We start from the raw sequence: 19,562 nt of genomic DNA, 5'->3' as shown, positions 1-19,562 counted from the left end.
AGCCAGCGGAGCAGGCCTAGTCATGAGGCGACAGGCCTGGCTCCGCCATTGTGATTTTGCAGAGCCCTTCAAGGCGACCTTCGAATGCCCTTCGATGGTTCTGCCTTGTTTGGCAAGACTGTTCGCGAGACATTAGTCCAGAGCGAAAAGGGCGGAAGACGCTGTCTGCCGTCGAGTCCGCTTCTCAGCTCCCCAGAGGTCCTTCTCTAAGAACCAAAAGGGACAGAAGAAGATGTGGTTCGGAAGTCGCAGCAGTCCCAACCTGCTCCGGATAACCAGTCCTTCCGCGGCAGAGGAGGACGGGAGGTCGTGCCAGAGGCAGGGGGCTCCTGGCAATTTTGGGTCCAGAGAACCCTTCTCTGAGAGACCCACGCAGCAGCCCTGAAGGGTTGCCCGGCTGTCCGTCTCTGGAGGCAGTCGGGCGGTTTTGATGCACCTGACTTCTTGGGAGTCCATAACAACAGACAGTTGGGTGCTTGACTTATATCCAGAGGATATTCAATACCCTATTCAAGATTCCCAAATCTCGCAGCCTCCCAGATGTTCCACCCGACCAAAGGGAGGCAGCTATCGAAATCGAGCAGCTGCTAGAAAAGAGCCATCCAGCGTCCCCCAGATCAAGCCGGATTAGGGTTTTACTCCAGGTTCTTTTGGTGCCAAAGAAGATGGGGACTTAAGACCAATCTTAGACCTTTCCCAGTTGAACCTGTCAGTAACCAAGCAAAAGTTCCGGATGGTCACCCTGCAATCTATACTCCCCTCTTGAGGGAGAACGACTGGATGTGTTCCATAGACCTCAAGGATGCGTACTACCACATTCGGATGGACAGATGATCCAGGAGGTTTCTTCGCTTCGGCTGGGAGCCAGTCATTATCAGTTCAGGGTCCTCCCTTTGGTCTCACCTCAGCCCCAGGGTGTTTACCAAGGTGCTAGCGGTGGTAGCGGCCCACCTGAGGCTCCAGGGATTACAGGTCTTTCCGTACCTGGACGACTGGCTCCTGACGGCATCATCAAGGCATCTTCTGTGCTCAGCCAGGGATTACTTTCTTCAACTAGCACCAAGGCTGGGCATCACGATCAACTGGGAGAAATCTTTTCTGAATCCAACTCAAATTATAGATTTCATAGGAGGAACACTAGACACCAGATCAATGCGAGCCTTCCTCACCCCAGACCGTATCGCCAGCCTGAAGTGTCATGTGACAGCAATCCTGCAACCTTCTCCAACTGCAGCTTCGGTCCTGAGGGCCCTAGGTTCTATGGCGGCAGCTATCCCGCTTCTAATTCATGCCCGTTTACGCATGCGGGTTCTTCAATGGACCCTTCAAGTTCAGTGGTCTCCTCTTTGTTCGTCTCTAAACGCTCCGATTGCGGTCAGCAGAGCGTGCAGGGACTCCCTTCTGTGGTGGCTTCTTCCTCCGGAGCCCCTGGCAGGGAGACCTTTTTGCGCTGCATTTCCCGAGCCACAGTGACCACGGACGCTTCTTGCCTCGGGTGGGGGCATTCTGCGGAATAGATTTTCCAAGGCACGTGGAATCCCACAGAGACGTCATTGCATATAAATGTCCTGGAAATGAGGGCGGTGCTCCTAGCGTTGCAAGCACTTCACCACGTTCTTCCTTCAGGGACTATTGCGATTCAGACAGACAACATGTCGGTAGTCTGGTATATCAACAAGCAGGGAGGAACCAGGTCTTACCCCCCTTTGTCGAGAGGCCATGAGAGTCTGGGAATGGGCAATTTCCACCAAGCGCTTTCTGGTAGCAACGCACATTCCGGGAAAGTCCAACATCCTTGCGGACAAGCTCAGTCGCACCATCCTTTCTCCACGAGTGGTCCCTCAATCTTCAAGTAGCGAAGAAGATTTTTGCCGTTTGGGGGCAACCCTGTTGCGATCTTTTTGCTTCTCCCTCAAACGCCAAATGCGACAATTTCTTCGCTCTGCTTCCCCCACCAGGGAGTTCGAGGATGCTCTGGTGCATGCTTGGCCTCCCGGTCTCCTTTATGCCTACCCTCCACTTCCTCTGATGCAGAGGCTTCTGCAGAAAGCCAACAGTTTGGGGAGCAGAATGATTCTCATTGCCCCATTCTGGCCTCGACAACCTTGGTTCCCCTTTGTATGGTCTCACAAAATCAATCCACCATGGATTCTGGATCCAATTTGGATCTCATCTCTCACCCTCTGGGAATGCCAGTTCCCAATCTGCGGACCCTGAAGTTGACAGCTTGGCTGCTCCAATTCCAACCTTAATTAGGACTCCGGTATCTCTTCACCGGTCAAGGCCATTTTGGTGGCTGCTCATAAACCTTCCACCAGACAGGTTTATCGGAGTAAATGGAAGAGGTTCTCTATATGGGCAGGACAGAGAACTGTGGATCCTTTTTCAGCACCTATGTCTGCGGTGCTGGATTTTCTAACAGACCTCTTTCATCAAGGGGCTAGTTCTTCCACGATTAAGGTACAATTGGCGGCTATCTCGCATTATCACATTGGTCATGACACAGCTCCCCTTATGACGGCGAAATTATGCAAAACTTTTCTCAAAGGAGTTTTTTTGTTAAGGCCTCCAGTCAAGGAGGTTGTACCGCCTTGGGACTTGTCTTTAGTCCTGCAGGCCCTTACTGCTCCTCCCTTCGAGCCTGCAGCTTCTGCTGATTTAAAGTACCTTTCCTGGAAGACTGCCTTTCTGGTAGCTATCACTTCAGCCAGAAGGGTGTCTGAGCTTCAGGCTCTTTGTGTCAAACCGCCTTATCTTTCTTTCTTCCCTGATAGGGTGTGCCTCAGGACCAATCCATCTTTTCTTCCGAAGGTCTCTTCTCAATCCAATATTAACCAGTCAATCAATTTGCCTGTGTTTTTTCCCAAGTATTCAAACAAAGGAGAATACAAATTGCATTCCTTGGATGTTCATAGACAATTATGTTTTTATATTAACAGGACAGCTGGCCACAGGAAATCAGATCAGCTGTTCGTCTCCTTTGCTAAATTTGCTCTGGGTAAAGCAGTATCTAAAGTCACTCTATCTAAATGGATTGCTAATTGCATTCTGCAGGCATATGACACTTCAGGCAGACCTGCTCCTCAGAGGGTTACGGCTCATTCTACTAGGGCAGTTTCTACGTCAGCCGCCTTTAAGTCCCGTGTTTCGTTGGATGATATCTGCGGCAGCTACTTGGGCCTCGCCTCATACTTTTATTTCTCATTACAAGGTGGATGTTGTTTCTAGAGGAAGAGCATCCTTTGGCTCAGCGGTGCTCGGAACATCCTTCCATGACGCCCAAGATTCAGGTAGCTAGGGACTCTGTCCCACAGGTTGCAGACGAATGAAGTCTGCCTACTTCAGATTTAGAAGTTATGTACTCACCATAACGTTCCATCTGAGTAGGTGACTTCATTCGATGAACCATCCTCCATCCCCCTGACCTTTATAGAGCGAGTATTTATGCTGTTTTAGTGTACTGTGGTCAGTATTTTGAGGCAAACTCAATCTGAGGTCAGTCAGGGCTTGGCAAGGGGTTATGGGTAAGAGGGAGGAGCTAGGAGCTCGGAGCCTAAGCTTTTGAATTGCCGGCTCGGATCCGAGGTCGGATCCGATACCCACAGGTTGCATCCGAATGAAGTCACCTACTCAGATGGAACGTTATGGTGAGTACATAACTTCTAATTAAGCAAACACTATGCTGAGCAAGCAAACTGAAATTAATGGGCGAAGTTATTTTGTGTGAGACAGCGCAGTCATGAATTTTGTAATTCTGATGGATTGAGGCAATATACTTTAAGATACTACATGCCTGTGCAGAAAAAGGTCCTCGTAGGCTTCATAGTGTTGCCTTTCTTTTTTATTTTTTTATCTTTTATCTTGTATGTGCATTTTAGCTTTAGCTGCTCTTCAGGCATCTTTAAATCCCTTCTGAACTGAAGACAGGTAGGTTTACTATTCTGTTTTTGTAGGATTATAGAGGCGCAGTGTTTGCCCAATGTGTGTTAACATGTAACATAATTTAATTTTAATACATTTGCTAACCATGTATGAAAATTGGTCCTTCGACCCTTTTTGAGCCATATCAAGGGTCAAGGCTGGATATAATATTTAAGGACATTTTAGTGTAGCCGTTTTTTACTGGAAGTGGGAGGGAACTAAAGAACCACAGAAGGCCCACAGAGATGATGAGAGAACATGCAAACTCCACACAGGTAGTGTCTGGTGGCCAGAATCAAACCCATGGTCTTGGAGTTGTGTGGCAAGAGATCTTACTAATAAGCCAGAGGAAAGCAGAATGTAAGCAAATACACTGTTGTTGGTTCATAGGTTGATACTAGGCTATTGGCCCTAGGGCCTATACAAGCCTAGCCAAACAATTCCCCGGATATTTCTTCCCACAATATTTACTTCCCTGGACCCCTGTCTAGCAGGGCAACTGACGTGATCTCCAGGGTGAATTTCCTGTCTCTAATCCAATCTTCAAGGTTCCTTTTGAAGAGGGCCAAGGAGGCGCTCTGCTTGACATGTATGAGCAGTCTATTCCAGAGTATGGGGAGTCTCTGGGTCAGGAACCTATCCCTCCAGCATGTTTTGTTCATTGTGATGACAAGGTTTAGATCCCTGGAGCATGTGGCTTTGAGGGCTTGGGATTTCTTTAAGTGGAGCATGTCCAACAGCTCAGGGATTGACATGGCCTAGTATGTTAAGCTGTTGTTGGTGAAACTTTATCCTGCTCATGTTTTATTTGGGTTTGCTATCTTGTTTACTGCAAGCACAAGACATCAGTGTCAGCTCTGTCTGTAAGCAGACCCATCAGTTCAACAAGCCATGTGTTCTCAGATAAGCGATGCTATCAAGCATGCCCATCAATTCTTCAAGCCATGTCTTCTCAGATAAGCGATGCTATCAAGCATACCCATCAATTCTTCAAGCCATGTGTTCTCAGATAAGCGATGCTATCAAGCGTGCCCATCAGTTCTTCAAGCCGTGTGTTCTCAGATAAGTGAGGCTGTCAAGCATGCCCATCACTTCTTCAAGCCATGTGTTCTCAGATAAGCGATGCTATCAAGCATGCCCATCAGTTCTTCAAGCCATGTGTTCTCAGATAAGCGATGCTATCAAGCATGCCCATCAGTTCTTCAAGCCATGTGTTCTCAGATAAGCGATGCTATCAAGCATACCCATCAATTCTTCAAGCCATGTGTTCTCAGATAAGCAATGCTATCAAGCATGCCCATCAGTTCTTCAAGCCGTGTGTTCTCAGATAAGTGATGCTATCAAGCATACCCATCAATTCTTCAAGCCATGTGTTCTCAGATAAGCGATGCTATCAAGCATGCCCGTCAGTTCTTCAAGCCATGTGATGTTCATCGTGCATACAGCTGCAGTCATAACAGATGGGTTCTCCTGCCGTCAGGCGGGTCCTCGGTCGGCCGAATTCCAAAGTCTAGGTCCGGCGTCGGTTGTCGTCGCTTCTTCCCTGACGTCAGTGCGACAGGGGTATAAACGAACCAGCCGACGCCATTTTCTTCAGTCTTTCTTGCCGCGCAGTGCCCGAAGCAGAAGCAGTTCACAAGTGCCGGTCGGCCAGCTCCTGAGATTATGAAAATTTGGAAACCAAAGTCTTCTTAAAAGCTAAGTACCCCGTTGGGGAAACTTTTCTTGCCTCAGACCGATGTCAGACAAAGTTAATAATTGTATTTCTTGTGGAAGCAAATACCGCATAAGGATTTCCATTCCCTCTGTATACCTTGTTTAGGCCCAGACCATGACATCTCGGTCTGTCGCTTTTGTGCTAATTCAATAAACGCACTATTAAGCGTTGGGCGGAGTTCGCCCAGCATTATTTTGGGAAAGCATTTAACTATACTATGTCGTCGGATATTCCGACTCCGGTTTTGTCTAAAAAACACAAAGACAAGGACCGGCACATGAGGTCGCGGCCTCTACCGACACCACGCCAAAGCCGACTACACGTGGTCCGGTTCTCAGCGAGACACCTACGCAGCCCCTGACTACCGACAACACTTCTTTGACGGTGTCTCCTGTGCCCGAGGTCGCAGGCTCCTCAGCCCACACCCCGACTACAGATACCGAAGCCACTCTTGGCGTTGAAACTCAGAATGTGGACAGGTCCACCTCCACTCAAGGTGTTTTCAGACCTTCCTCTTCTTTCTCCATCAAGGCTTTCACAAAGTCTAAAGCAACCTTGCACTCTAAGAGACCAACTACACAGGGCCCATCTCCAGGCCCCATGCTTAAGAAACAGATGCTTAAAATGGCTGAGGATTTAATTACTCTTATCAGAGGTTCTCAGCCCCCTCCGGACAAAAGGCCCAGAGTGGAGGAAGATTCCCCCTCCTCTGATCAGGGCTCCATTATTTCAGGACACTCTGATGATCAGGAACATTCTTACTCTCCTTTTGAAGACTCTGATGTGGAGGAGTCCATCCCTTCTGTCTCACCTCCAGAGGATTATTCATTTGGGGAAACTTTGCATACCTTAAGGGAACACGTCCACTGGGAATGCCAAGATTATTCAGATTCAAAGAAAAGGCTCAGGGAATTTCTCTTGCTACCTCAGCACAGGCCTTTGGCTATACCTCCTGTCTTGGACATCCTAGATGATGTTTACTCGGAGGCTTGCCTTAACCCGGACTCTCTACCCCCAGCTCCAGTTAAGCCAGACAGGTACTACAGGGTTCCTGACTCACACCAATTTCTATACAAAAGCCATGCTGCTGACCCAGAAACCATCTCACAGGGCCCCAAGGGAGTTAAGGCCTCCACTGCTAAAAATCCATTACCTTCCGAGAGAGAGACTCCAGATCCTTAGAAAGGTGGGGAAAAAAGGTATATACCTCGGCTACCTTATCCATGAGGGCCTTAAACTGTCAATTTCATATGCTAAAATACCAACAGTTTTTGTTATCACAATTGAAAAGTAAAATGTCACAACCTGAACAACCAGACTTGAAGGAGTTTTGCAGGATTTGATGCATAGTGCAGAACAAGTGGGTAAGCATACCTTGCAATGTGGTTTTGATGCTCTAGAGGCCTCATGTAGAGCTGCTGTTACAGGATCAGTCATACGTAGACATGCCTGGCTTAAGAAACAAACCTTGCCTGATCATGTCAAAGCTAAACTACTAGATGCCCCTCTACAAAAGGATGTATTATTTGGTGCTAATGCTGAGGAGGTATTAAGGAAAATGGAGGAAAAGGCTAAATCAATGCAAACTGTGAAAGATTTTCTACAGGTACAACCCCCACGTTTCAGTAGAAATTGGCCTTCTAAAAATTGGTCCTTTCCAGCTACGGACAGACCCTAGAGAGGTAGATACAGGCACCCGAGGGGCAGAGGACAATCCCAAGGATCGTTTAGAGGCAGACAATGGCAAGCTCCTACACAAAGAGGTGGTGAGGATACCTCGCAATCATTCAGAAAGCAAGCCCAATGACTTTCCCCTTTGCATGCCAAGCAGGATTCAAATGGCAGTACCCTTAGGAGGAAAACTGGCATTATTTTCAAAAAATTGGCATATTGTCACAAAGGACAAATGGATCCTGGACATTATAAACAGAGGCTACAGATTCCATTTTCACACCCTTCCAAAAATGAGAGGCATGCCAAATCTGCCACACAATCAAAAGGCAGAGGCACAAAAACAAATTACAGATCTTATAGACATGAAAGCTATTCAAGAGGTACCTACGCATGAACAAGGTCAAGGTTTTTATTCCAGACTATTCCTGGTACCAAGGAAGGGAAAAGATTGGAGACCTATATTGGACCTATCCATCCTAAACACTTTTTTAATTGTACCAAAATTCAAGATGCTCACATTACAGCAGCTTCTTCCCATGCTGGGCAAGGAGTCTTGGCTGGTAACATTGGACCTCAAGGAGGCATACCTGCATGTCCCAATCAGACAAAATTGCAGAAGATACCTCAGATTTCTTGCAGGTTCAACCCATTATCAATTCTCTGCATTGCCCTTTGGCTTATCTACTGTGCCCAGAGTATTCACGAAATGCCTGGCATCAGTAATTGCCTACTGCAGACTTCAAGGGATACAGATATACCCATATTTGGACGACTGCCTGATCCAAGTGGAAAGCAAGCACATTCTTCTGAAACATCTGGCTTTTGTGATAAGGTTGTTGAATTCTCTGGGATACACAGTCAACAAAAAGAAATCAAGACTAATATCCTCTCAGAAAATAATTTTCCTGGGTGCCAACTTGGACACAAACACCCAGATGGCCTACCTCACGCCAGAGAAGCAGGGGCAACTAACTCAATACTTTAAAGCACTAGCAAATTACACCAGGCTGACTGCAAGGAAAATCCTGCAGGCTCTGGGATTCATGGCATCTTGCATCTTACTAATCCCATGTGCAAAGCTGCATATAAGGAAACTTCAATGGTACCTGAAAAACCTATGGTCTCAACACAGCCACAGTTTGGAAACAATAATACCACTAATTCCATGTCTACAAAAGGAATTTCTGTGGTGGGCTCAAGCATGCCAAACAAACACAGGTCTCCCATTCAGCAAGCCTCAAACAAATCAAGTCATCACAACAGACGCCTCGGACTATGCCTGGGGGGCGCACATGGCAGATCGGTGCATTCAGGGCAAATGGTCCCAAAAAGAAAAGCACCTTCACATCAATCAAAAGGAAATGCTAGCAGTAACAAATGCTATTACAGCTTTCAAAGACCTTCTGCATCCAGATCAACTATTGATAAGGACAGACAACACCACAGTAATGTGATACATAAACAAACAGGGAGGAACCCATTCATACCACCTGTGCAGGCTGGCCATGTCACTTTGGAACATGGCCCTGGAATTACAAATCGAACTTCAAGCACAGTACTTGCCAGGCAAGGAAAACACACTGGCAGACAATCTAAGCAGGAATATGACAGACCCACACGAATGGAAGTTGCATCCAAAAATTTTTACAGAAATAATCCAAGCATGGGGAAGGCAAGACATAGATCTCTTTGCCTCCTACAAAAATCACCAATTGACAAAATTCTGCTCAAGGATTTTCCATCCAAAGGCCTGGAGAGTGGACGCTCTCTCTTTCAGTTGGACAGCAATGACAGTTTATGCCTTCCCACCTCTTCCTCTGCTGCCCAAAGTTCTATTGAAAACCAGAGCAGACAGACCAAAGATGATTCTCATTGCTCCAGACTGGCCAAGACAACACTGGTACCCACTCTTGAGGAGCCTGACGCATTCCCCACCATGGCCCCTGCCTCTAATACCTATTCTCCTGACTCAGCACAGCTTCAAAACTCTTCACAGCCAGCTAAAAACTCTCAATCTTGCCGCATGGAAGATTCCTTAGCATCCAACAGACCCTACTCTCCAAGGAGGTGCAGGATGTCATTTTGGAGGCTAGAAGGCCATCAACTAGAAAAGCTTGCTCCGCAAAATGGAAACGGTTTTGTGTCTGGAATGAGAAAAAGGGTCAGGATCCTGGAAAACTGAATTTACCACAAATACTACAGTACCTAGGTGAGCTGCTAAGCAGTGGACTTTCATTCTCCTCCAGCAAAATCCATGCCTCAGCCATTTCTGCAGAATACAACACTGATCCACACTTATTCTCTCACCCTCTCTTAAGACAGTTCCTCAGAGGGGCTAAGAATCTAAGACCCCCAAGGAAACAACCAATACCTGCTTGGGATCTCAACTTCATTCTGGAAAAACTGACCTTGCCTCCCTTTGAGCCAGCTGCCTCATCAGATTTGCAATATTTATCCTGGAAAACAGCTTTCCTTCTGGCTATTACCTCAGCTCGTAGAGTTTCAGAACTACAAGCTCTCATGGCTGTGCAGCCTTTTATCATCTTCCATCAGGACAGAGTTTCCTTACGAACCAACCCATCTTTTATGCCTAAAGTGGTATCCAGGGTAGCTTTGAATCAGGCCATACACTTACCTACCTTTTATCCTAATCCTCAAAACAAAGGGGAGAGATTACTACATTCTTGGACATCCACAGACAGCTGCGTTATTATTTGGACAGAACAAAGCCTTTCAGAAAATCAGAACAGCTCTTTGTGTCCTATGCTGTAGGAGCTCAAGGAAAGCCAATTTCCAAACAGACAATCTCAAAATGGATAGCCCACTGCATACGCTTTTGCTATTCTTTTCATGGCAAAACTGTACCTACAGGCATCAGATCTCACTCCACAAGGGCCACAGCTACCTCCGCAGCTTTCCTCAGAGGAGTTCCTACCAAAGATATTTTGGAAGCAGCCACTTGGAGTTCTGTACATACCTTCTCCAAGCACTACCACCTACCATTATACTCCAAAACTAGAGCAGGCTTTGCCACTGCAGTCTTGCAGGGCATCCTGGCTCCTCCTAGTTCCACCTAATGCCTACCACCCCTTTCTTAGCTTTGGGATTCTACCCATCTGTTATGACTGCAGCTGTATGCATGATGAACATAGTACAGTTTTGTACCTACCATAAATGTAGATATTCGAGTGCTAATACAGCTGCAGTCCAGGTTTCCCTCCCTCCTTCCCCTCTTGGGACAGGCCTATTGGCAAACACCTCCTCATACATCCTGATTGGGGAATTCATTTATGGTGTATTTGCTTGCAACTACTGTATTTTGATTATATTGTATTGCTTTATTATATAAATGTATGTATTGCCTTCCTTCTGGGGGCACCTGACATCTGGGGCAAGAAAAACTGAAGAAAATGGCGTCGGCTGGTTCTTTTATACCCCTGTCGCACTGACGTCAGGGAAGAAGCGACGACAACCGACGCCGGACCTAGACTTTGGAATTCGGCCAACCGAGGACCCGCCTGACGGCAGGAGAACCCATCTGTTATGACTGCAGCTGTATTAGCACTCGAACATCTACATTTATGGTAGGTACAAAACTGTACTTTCTCAGATAAGTGAGGCTGTCAAGCATGCCCATCACTTCTTCAAGCCATGTGTTCTCAGATAAGCGATGCTATCAAGCATACCCATCAATTCTTCAAGCCATGTGTTCTCAGATAAGCGATGCTATCAAGCATGCCCATCAGTTCTTCAAGCCGTGTGTTCTCAGATAAGTGAGGCTGTCAAGCATGCTCATCACTTCTTCAAGCCATGTGTTCTCAGATAAGCGATGCTATCAAGCATGCCCATCAGTTCTTCAAGCCATGTGTTCTCAGATAAGCGATGCTATCAAGCATGCCCATCAGTTCTTCAAGCCATGTGTTCTCAGATAAGCGATGCTATCAAGCATACCCATCAATTCTTCAAGCCATGTGTTCTCAGATAAGCGATGCTGTCAAGCATGCCCATCAGTTCTTCAAGCCGTGTGTTCTCAGATAAGTGAGGCTGTCAAGCATGCCCATCAATTCTTCAAGCCATGTCTTCTCAGATGAGTGATGCTATCAAGCATACCCATCAATTCTTCAAGCCATGTGTTCTCAGATAAGCAATGCTATCAAGCATGCCCGTCAGTTCTTCAAGCCGTGTGTTCTCAGATTAGTGAGGCTGTCAAGCATGCCCATCACTTCTTCAAGCCATGTGTTCTCAGATAAGCGATGCTATCAAGCATACCCATCAATTCTTCAAGCCATGTGTTCTCAGATAAGCGATGCTATCAAGCATGCCCATCAGTTCTTCAAGCCGTGTGTTCTCAGATAAGTGAGGCTGTCAAGCATGCCCATCACTTCTTCAAGCCACGTGTTCTCAGATAAGCGATGCTATCAAGCATGCCCATCAGTTCTTCAAGCCGTGTGTTCTCAGATAAGCGATGCTATCACAAAGCATATGTGGAAGAAAAGAATGTGCACTTGGACACTCTTTCATCTCCTTTTCTCTGTGTCTTAATTCCTGCTCCTCTTTCTCACTTTGGATGATTTATTTAATATACAGAGCCTGCCCGTTGCTTTATATTAGTACTTCTGACCTTTTTATGTACACATTTATGTAGGAGTTTTACTGTGAAATGGCAGAACTGACTGCAGAGAGAGTGTAACAGGCTGAATCTTTTCATTTTATTTTATTTGTATTTGTTTTATTTATTTGGCATTTATTTACCGGAAAAGTCTGACTGGACAAGAGCCAATTTTCAACTGAAGCCTGGGGAGAAAAGCTCCATAGACAAAAAAACATTACAAAGATACAAAGTAAAGTAAAATTACATACATACAAGGATTACAACACTGGTTACAATGCCAATAAAATACCTCACGGCTAACATTAATATAACAGTAAAGGATACAGAAATGTTTATAAATGCATTTGTTAATATTATCTTACAGTGGAATGAGCTTGAGGAACATATTGCTTGAGGATATGACAAGAGAGATATAAAGGAGAGAGAAGAGGTGAAATGAGGTAGAAGACAAGTTGTATAGAGGAATAGACATTTAAAGAGTAAGGAATAAGAGCAAATAGTTTAAAGGGTAGGTGGAGAAAGGATAATATTGGGGTAGTTAGTGGCAGGATGAGATTGGTTTGCGAGGAAGAAATACAGTAGCAGAATAAAATAATAGGAAATGAGTGGGGTGAGTTAGCCAGGGCTCGAGCGTGGGCAGAGCCAGTTGTTAAATAAGGGGCTTTTGAGTATTTTTTGAAGTGTGCGGGATTCATCGTACATCTGATAGTTTGTGGGATTGTGTTCCAGATTTTGGCTATGTGGAAAGAGTAAAGACAGTCCCCAACACTATTATTAGATTTGGATATTTGTAGTAAAGATTTATCTGAGGAATGTAGCACTCAATTATTGGTATAAGATTGTGGTAAGTTTTGGAGGGCAGGGGGTTTTCAGGTTGGTGTATCAGTCTGTGGGCCATGACAAGCTGGTTATAAGGTAACTGCTGGGATAATTCTAACCACTTGCATTGTTGCAGAGCCAAGCAGTGGTATGTTCAGTATGGAGAATTTGTGGAAAATTTGGCTATATTACTGTAGCGGGCTTCTAGTTTTCCAAGTTCAGTTTTCTTTAGATTAGTAAGAATGGGGGAGGCATAAGAGAGTAGAGAGTAGGTGGGTTCTGGCAATTGCCTCTTTTGCAGTGTTGGTTAGAAATTGTTTGCTTCTGTGTAAAGTTCATAGGTTTTATGTGTACTTTCATTATAGTTTGAGATATATGAATGTCAGATTTCATATTTCCTTCCAAAGGCTGAAATGTAAGCTCCCACATAGTTTTTCAGCTGCCTGAACTGTGAAGCTGTGCGTTCTGTGGCTGCAAGGGGATGCATATGTGTAAATGTGTATAGGTGATGGAGGTTTTTTTATTCTAAGACCACTTTGTAATTTATCATTCTTTAGATTTTTACAGAATACTTCAAGGAGCTGGAAGAAGAGAGTATCCGAGATAACTTTGTCATTGTTTACGAGTTACTGGATGAGGTGATGGATTTTGGATTCCCTCAAACCACCGACAGTAAAATCTTACAGGAGTGAGTGTTTCCTTTAATATTTTCTCATCATTTATTTATTTATTGTATTTATTGATGAGAGAGGTCTAGCTGGGATAGCCTATTTGCAGTGGAGCCCCAGAGAGAAAAAAAAAAATTCCTGCACAAGTTAAAAGACAGAATAATTTACAGTACAAAATGAGTCATTGTAAACAATGACTGTATTTGAAAAGTAGTATAATTTACAGTGTCATTTGTAATAAATATTATCTATATTATTTACATAAATTCCAGTAGAAGAGACAGCACAAGTGACGGTAAGAAATCATTGTGGAGAAATAAAGAAATACAATAACTTTTATAATAAATGTTCTTTACACTGTGTATGTCGGTTCCAATACAAATTAAGTAAGAAATAAATCATTGGGCACCTATGAAAATAACAGTACACATTGTTGTAACAAAACATTATTTGCATCATAAGATATCTTTGGATGTACAAACTGTTGTATCCAGTTTAAAGGACACTCACACAACCAGAGGTACCACTGGAGAAACAAACTGAAACATCCATTTCAGAAGATACTTTATAATGGCCTGTTTGGAAAGGCATACATTTATTTTATTTATTTGACATTTGTTTACCATGAAAGTCCACGTGGGTAATAACCCCTTTTCAATGGAGGCCTGGAGGGAAAAGTTACATGGTTAAATCAACTTTACAGTTAAAATATCATATATGCATATATATATATATATATATATATATATATATATATATATATATATATTATTTACATAAATTCCAGTAGAAGAGACAGCATAAGTGACGGTAAGAAATAATTGTGTAGAAATAAAGAAATACAATATCTTTTATAATAAATGTTATTTAAACTGTATATGTCAGTTTGTTTTCTTTGTGTCTTAATTCCTGCTCCTTGTTGTTGTGTCTTTCGGCTTTTCCCGGTTAGGGGTCGCCACAGCCGAACTCCGGTCCGCTAATGATTGGCAGTAGATTTTTACGTGCTGGGTTGCCAGCCCTGACGCACAACCTTCAACGAAGGTATGCCCATTCACGCATGTGTCTTAATTCCTGCTCCTATATATATATATATATATATATATATATATATATATATATATATATATATATATATATATATATATATATAATATAGATACACATATATATGGAGATATATATTTATGTAGATATTTTTAAATTTATCAAATACACTTTTTATCAGCAGCAAACTGAGTGACATTTTTATCGAAAGTTAATTTGACTGACAAGCACTTTTATTGATAGTTATTTTTATATAAAATGTTTAAGACAGAAAAAATGCACCAAAAATATTTTTTTGCAGATGGGCAAGCCCCCCTGCACTCCCATATCTACCTCACTTAAATATAACTCCACAGTCACACAACCACAGATAAAATTAAATATGGACAACAGTGATTCACTGTGTGTGGTGTTTTCTCATTTCTCTGTGATTGTTTTTATATATGTATATATATTTATATGTGTTTATAGATTTATGATATATAATATGTATGTATATGAAAATATTTATATACAAGGTGAGTTCATAGTGTTGATTGATGCAAGGTGTACTTGCTGCAGGTGGGGCAGAACAGACCTCATACCTTGGGGGAGAAAATGTTGCAGTAATAAAGCTAGAACAAAAAAAATCATAACCGTTTGGTTAATACAAATTTATTCTTATGCCGTATGCAGGATGTAGGAAAGAAAAAGATTCATAAGAAGATGGGATAGTGTCTAGTAAATCTTGAAAGGCAAAGTATTATTTGAGAAGGCATGAGAGGCTTGTAGGAAAGAAGAGGTGAGAGGCAAAGAACAGATGGACAGGTGAGGAGGTTTGTTAGTAAGGGAAGGTTGAAGGATGAGAAATGAAGTGGTTAAATGTGATGCGAGGCTGTAAGACACTCACACGGGGAGTTGGTCTGTATTTAAGTATTGAATTCATTATGCATTTATAGGTTTAACCTGGCCTGGGGATCCACACGTATCTTCCAAAGAAAAAAAACTTTTGAATCTAACCTGTGGATGCACAGTGGCATATTAAGTATCTGTGAAATATTGTCTGAGTTGGGACTTCACTGCCTTTATGTTGTTAACTTGTCTAAAGTGACCTGGGAGGGAATTCCATTTATTTGATATAGAGTTTGAATATAGTGAAACACCTGTAGTGTTTATTGATTTGGCTATTTGGAGCAAATATCTTTTGTTGGAGAGTAGTTTTCTATTTGGATAGTATGGCTGAGTGACACTATTTACTGCTGAATATTTTTCAGGGTCATGACATAATGAGTATTGTCAATAGTTGTGAGTGAGTCAATGTATGTCAGTTCATGCCAATTTAGCTGTTTTAGAGTAAAACAATAGTGAATTCTGTAGTGCTGATATGTTGTAAATTTTGCTAGTTTGTAATAGTGTTGCTGAGGTGTATTTGATAGAGATGAATTTAGGTTACTAAACACTAGGGAGACATAGAGGGGTGCTGGAAGTAGGTAAACTCTAGCTGTGTTTTTTCTGGCCACATCAGTGAGAAATAGTTTTATGCTTTATAAGAAGGCCACTTTTTGATTTTATTTTATTATTTGAATTGTATGATGATCAAATTTCATCTGGTAATCTATGATCATGCCTAGAAGTTTTGTATGTGTAACCATTTCTGTTTTGTGTTTTTTTTTTGTTTTGTTTGTTTGTTTTTGGTCACAGTCTTGTTCTGAGGCAGGATTCTGTTGGAGGAGAATGATTGCTGGGTGATTTCTCGTAGTATTGGTAGGGTCTTGGCTGCACAGATTAGAATTGAGTCATCTTCATATTATACTGTCACAGCATGCTTAAAGGCAGTATGCACATAATTTCTGAGTAAAATAAATAGAAGGGGACCACACATAGATCCTTAGAGAGCACCTGCTGAAAAGGTCTGTATTGAAACATCAAATATCACTAATTTGACATTTCAGTATACCAGACTCACTAAATCAAAACCAAAAGAATAATTGAGGAAACATGGAAAAATGTTTCTGCAGGGTGGCAAATCACTCTGTGTCCCCTACACTGCCCACTTATTAAATATACTAACTCTGAGATCGCACAACAGTGGGGGACAAGGAAAAACTCCTGACCCCCCCCATCACCAATCTCGCAGTAACAGCTAAGAAATTAATCCCGCACCCAGATCGCACACACACACACACACACACACACACACACACACACACACACACACACACACACACAGTCAGATGCCTGAATATCTTCCCCCACCAGCAAGATTGTAGCAAATGTAAAGAGAGAAACATTAATAACAGACTCATAAATTGTCTGCACTGTATGTAGCTCTTCATCATATACATTAGCTTAGCTTGTAACTCCATTATATTGCAGTCTTAGGTAGTGGCGTGCACACAAACTGGGATGCTATAGCTATAGGCTCCCCCCAAACAGTTGGTTTCTTCCTTCTGATTCCTTAAGATTGTTTAGAATACAACAAATAAAACATTTTAACTGGAATTCTCTAACTAGAAGATTGTTTAGAATAAAAACAAATAAAGCTAGTTTTTAACTAGAATTCTAGCCGCTCCTAAAAGGTCTATGCAGCTCTTTAAAGCAGCGCCAGGCCATAGTTTAACTACTACTTCTAGTATGTGGCACTGACCTTCAGCTTTTTTGGTGGCTGACTGTTTTTTCCTGCTTCCTGGTCCATCTCGTGATTCTTGCCTCTTCATCCACCATCACTCTGCTCAGGCTCACTCTGCTCCCCTACCCTATCCCCAATTCCCACCTACCCCCTCTACTTCTACACTTATACTTCCTTACCACACCCTCACCTACCAACACACCAATCACTTCACACTACCCATCTGCTTCCTAATTCCACCTCCTCTAACCTACCACTCGTAACAACCTATATAACTATACTATACCACACTGCTACTATATCTAAAACTTCCAATCATATCTCCTCTCATATTATTCTGTGTCATCTTATATACCTTTTACCCATAGTAAAACACTTTTCTGTATTCTTACATCAGCCTGAGTACAAAAATGTATAAAGCATCTACATTTGCATTACTCCTTTTTCACCTTCTCATATTTTTCATTCTTTTTGTTCAGCTGACAACTCTTAACCCTGTTGCTGTTCCCCCCTAAACCTATAACTGTTACATCTCTTATATCTCCTCAATAAACAGTTTAATATATCCTCCAGCCTCTTTGCTATATACCCACTGTTCTTTCCCAAACAAAAAATTCTACCCACAGCAGTCCTCATTAGATTCACACATACAAACTCATATATATATATATATATATATATATATATATATATATATATATATATATATACATACATATACACTCATATTCTCAAAAATACCTGTTAGTGGTGATTTTCAACCAAATCCAGGACCCTCACTAATGATAGTCACACTTAACTTTCAAAGAATTCGGAACAAAATCAAAGACTTTCATGCCCGGATTTCCCATATCAACCAGACATTATTGTCACCACAGAAACTTGGCTCAAGCCACATATAAAAGACTCCTAATTCCTCCCTCTGGGTTTCAATACCTTAAGACTAGATAGACAGCACAAAAAATGAGATGGAGTAGCACTCCTAATTCCTACTGCATATCTCTTTCCTCTAATTCCATTTTCCATTTCTGTACTGCTGAAATCCTTATCTCATTCCTAAAAATAAATAACTCCAAAAACCTTTATTTTATAGTTCTTTATATTCCCCCCCCCCAGGCAATAATATTCCCTATTCTAGAAGACGTCCTTGCCTGGATCTCTAGTACTGTTCAGAATGAAACTATCATACTGTGCGATGTAAATATTGATTGTCAAATTTCTGCTCAAAGTTTCCATCCTCCAATATTAATTTATTCAACTTCGCTTAATTAATTTAATCTCTCACCAGATTCATTAAAGGTAACTTGGTGGGCTCCATCCTAGATGAATACTGGTCAGTAACCCAAACAAAATCTCCTCAACAGGCACTCTTCCAAACACTCAGAGTGATCATCTTCCCGTTTTCGTACTCATAACATCACCCTCCCTTCAAAAAGAACATCAGTATAATAAACAAACATGGATTTTAGCTAACCTCAAACATTCATCAGCTTACTGAAACATATCAACTGGAATATCCCAAAAATCACTTCACCAGATGAAGCAATCAACTACTTTAATAGTATATATCTAGGAGCCTTAAATAGAGTTGCCCACCCCAGTATGAAAAGGATACATTTCAATCACTCCCCTTGACTAACCAAATCAGCAAAACAGTTAATGCAAAATAGATGTTAAATCTGGAGACAGTGGCAAAAAAAAAAAAAAAAAAACAGTCACCTACAGAATTACAGGCAACTCTGCAATCATATTAATAAAACAGGTATCCAAAACTAAAAAAAGAATACTAGCTAACATTCCAAGCAATTAACAGGTGTAACCCAAAAACATTCTAGACAACCATTTCCTCACTCCTAAACCCTGGCATACAAACCAGACCCTCCCATTTCCTAATAAAAGTCATCTAGATATAGCCGATCTTTTCAACACATATTTTATCAACTCCATATCTAACGTTATACCAGCTTCTCCCAACACCACTCAGACTCAGAACCATGAAGTCTATCCCACCTCTCTCAAAGCTATCCCTCCCATTCCTCTCTCGATTCTACTAATATTTCCTCCAAACACCCTCTTTTACCTTAAAACCCATTCCTACTACCACCATAAAACGACTATTTCGCAAACCAAAACCCAGCTGTAAGGCAGCAGATGATCTGCCAAGAGAATACCTCTGCAGATGCAATTGCTTACCCCATTAGCATACTTGTAAATAGATCCGTACTTGAACCTTGCATACCAAAAACTTGGAAAATGTCATTCATTTTGCCTCTCCGCAAAGGTGGAGACCCCACAGATCTCTCTAATTATCGTCTTAGTGTTATTCTTTCCCCTATCTCCAAAATGCTTTCTGCTTTCAGCTGACTCAAATTCCAAACTCCAGTATTAAATTCAATACACTTTCTCCTCTATAGAAAACTGGCTTGCTAAAAATCACCTGCTACTCACCCCCTAACAAAATTGTCTTTACCCATAAGAAAAATACTCTCTTAAACAGAG

At 42.4% G+C, this 19,562-nt stretch overlaps 1 protein-coding gene across 1 annotated transcript in view; it reads left to right on the top strand.

Annotated features, from left to right (window-relative positions):
• Positions 1 to 19,562, top strand: part of AP1M2 (adaptor related protein complex 1 subunit mu 2) — a 570,094-nt gene that overhangs the window by 190,576 nt on the left and 359,956 nt on the right. Inside the window, exon 4 of the mRNA XM_044084760.1 lies at positions 13,301 to 13,431. Coding sequence (XP_043940695.1) covers positions 13,301 to 13,431 — 131 coding nt within the window. The remainder of the gene's footprint in view (positions 1 to 13,300; positions 13,432 to 19,562) is intronic.

This window comes from Protopterus annectens, chromosome 9.part0 (genome assembly GCF_019279795.1).
Source record: "Protopterus annectens isolate FY-2018-M chromosome 9.part0, PAN1.0, whole genome shotgun sequence".
Classification (NCBI taxonomy): domain Eukaryota; kingdom Metazoa; phylum Chordata; order Ceratodontiformes; family Protopteridae; genus Protopterus; species Protopterus annectens.
Note: the sequence above shows the minus strand (reverse complement) of the source record. Positions and strands in the feature narration are given on the sequence as shown.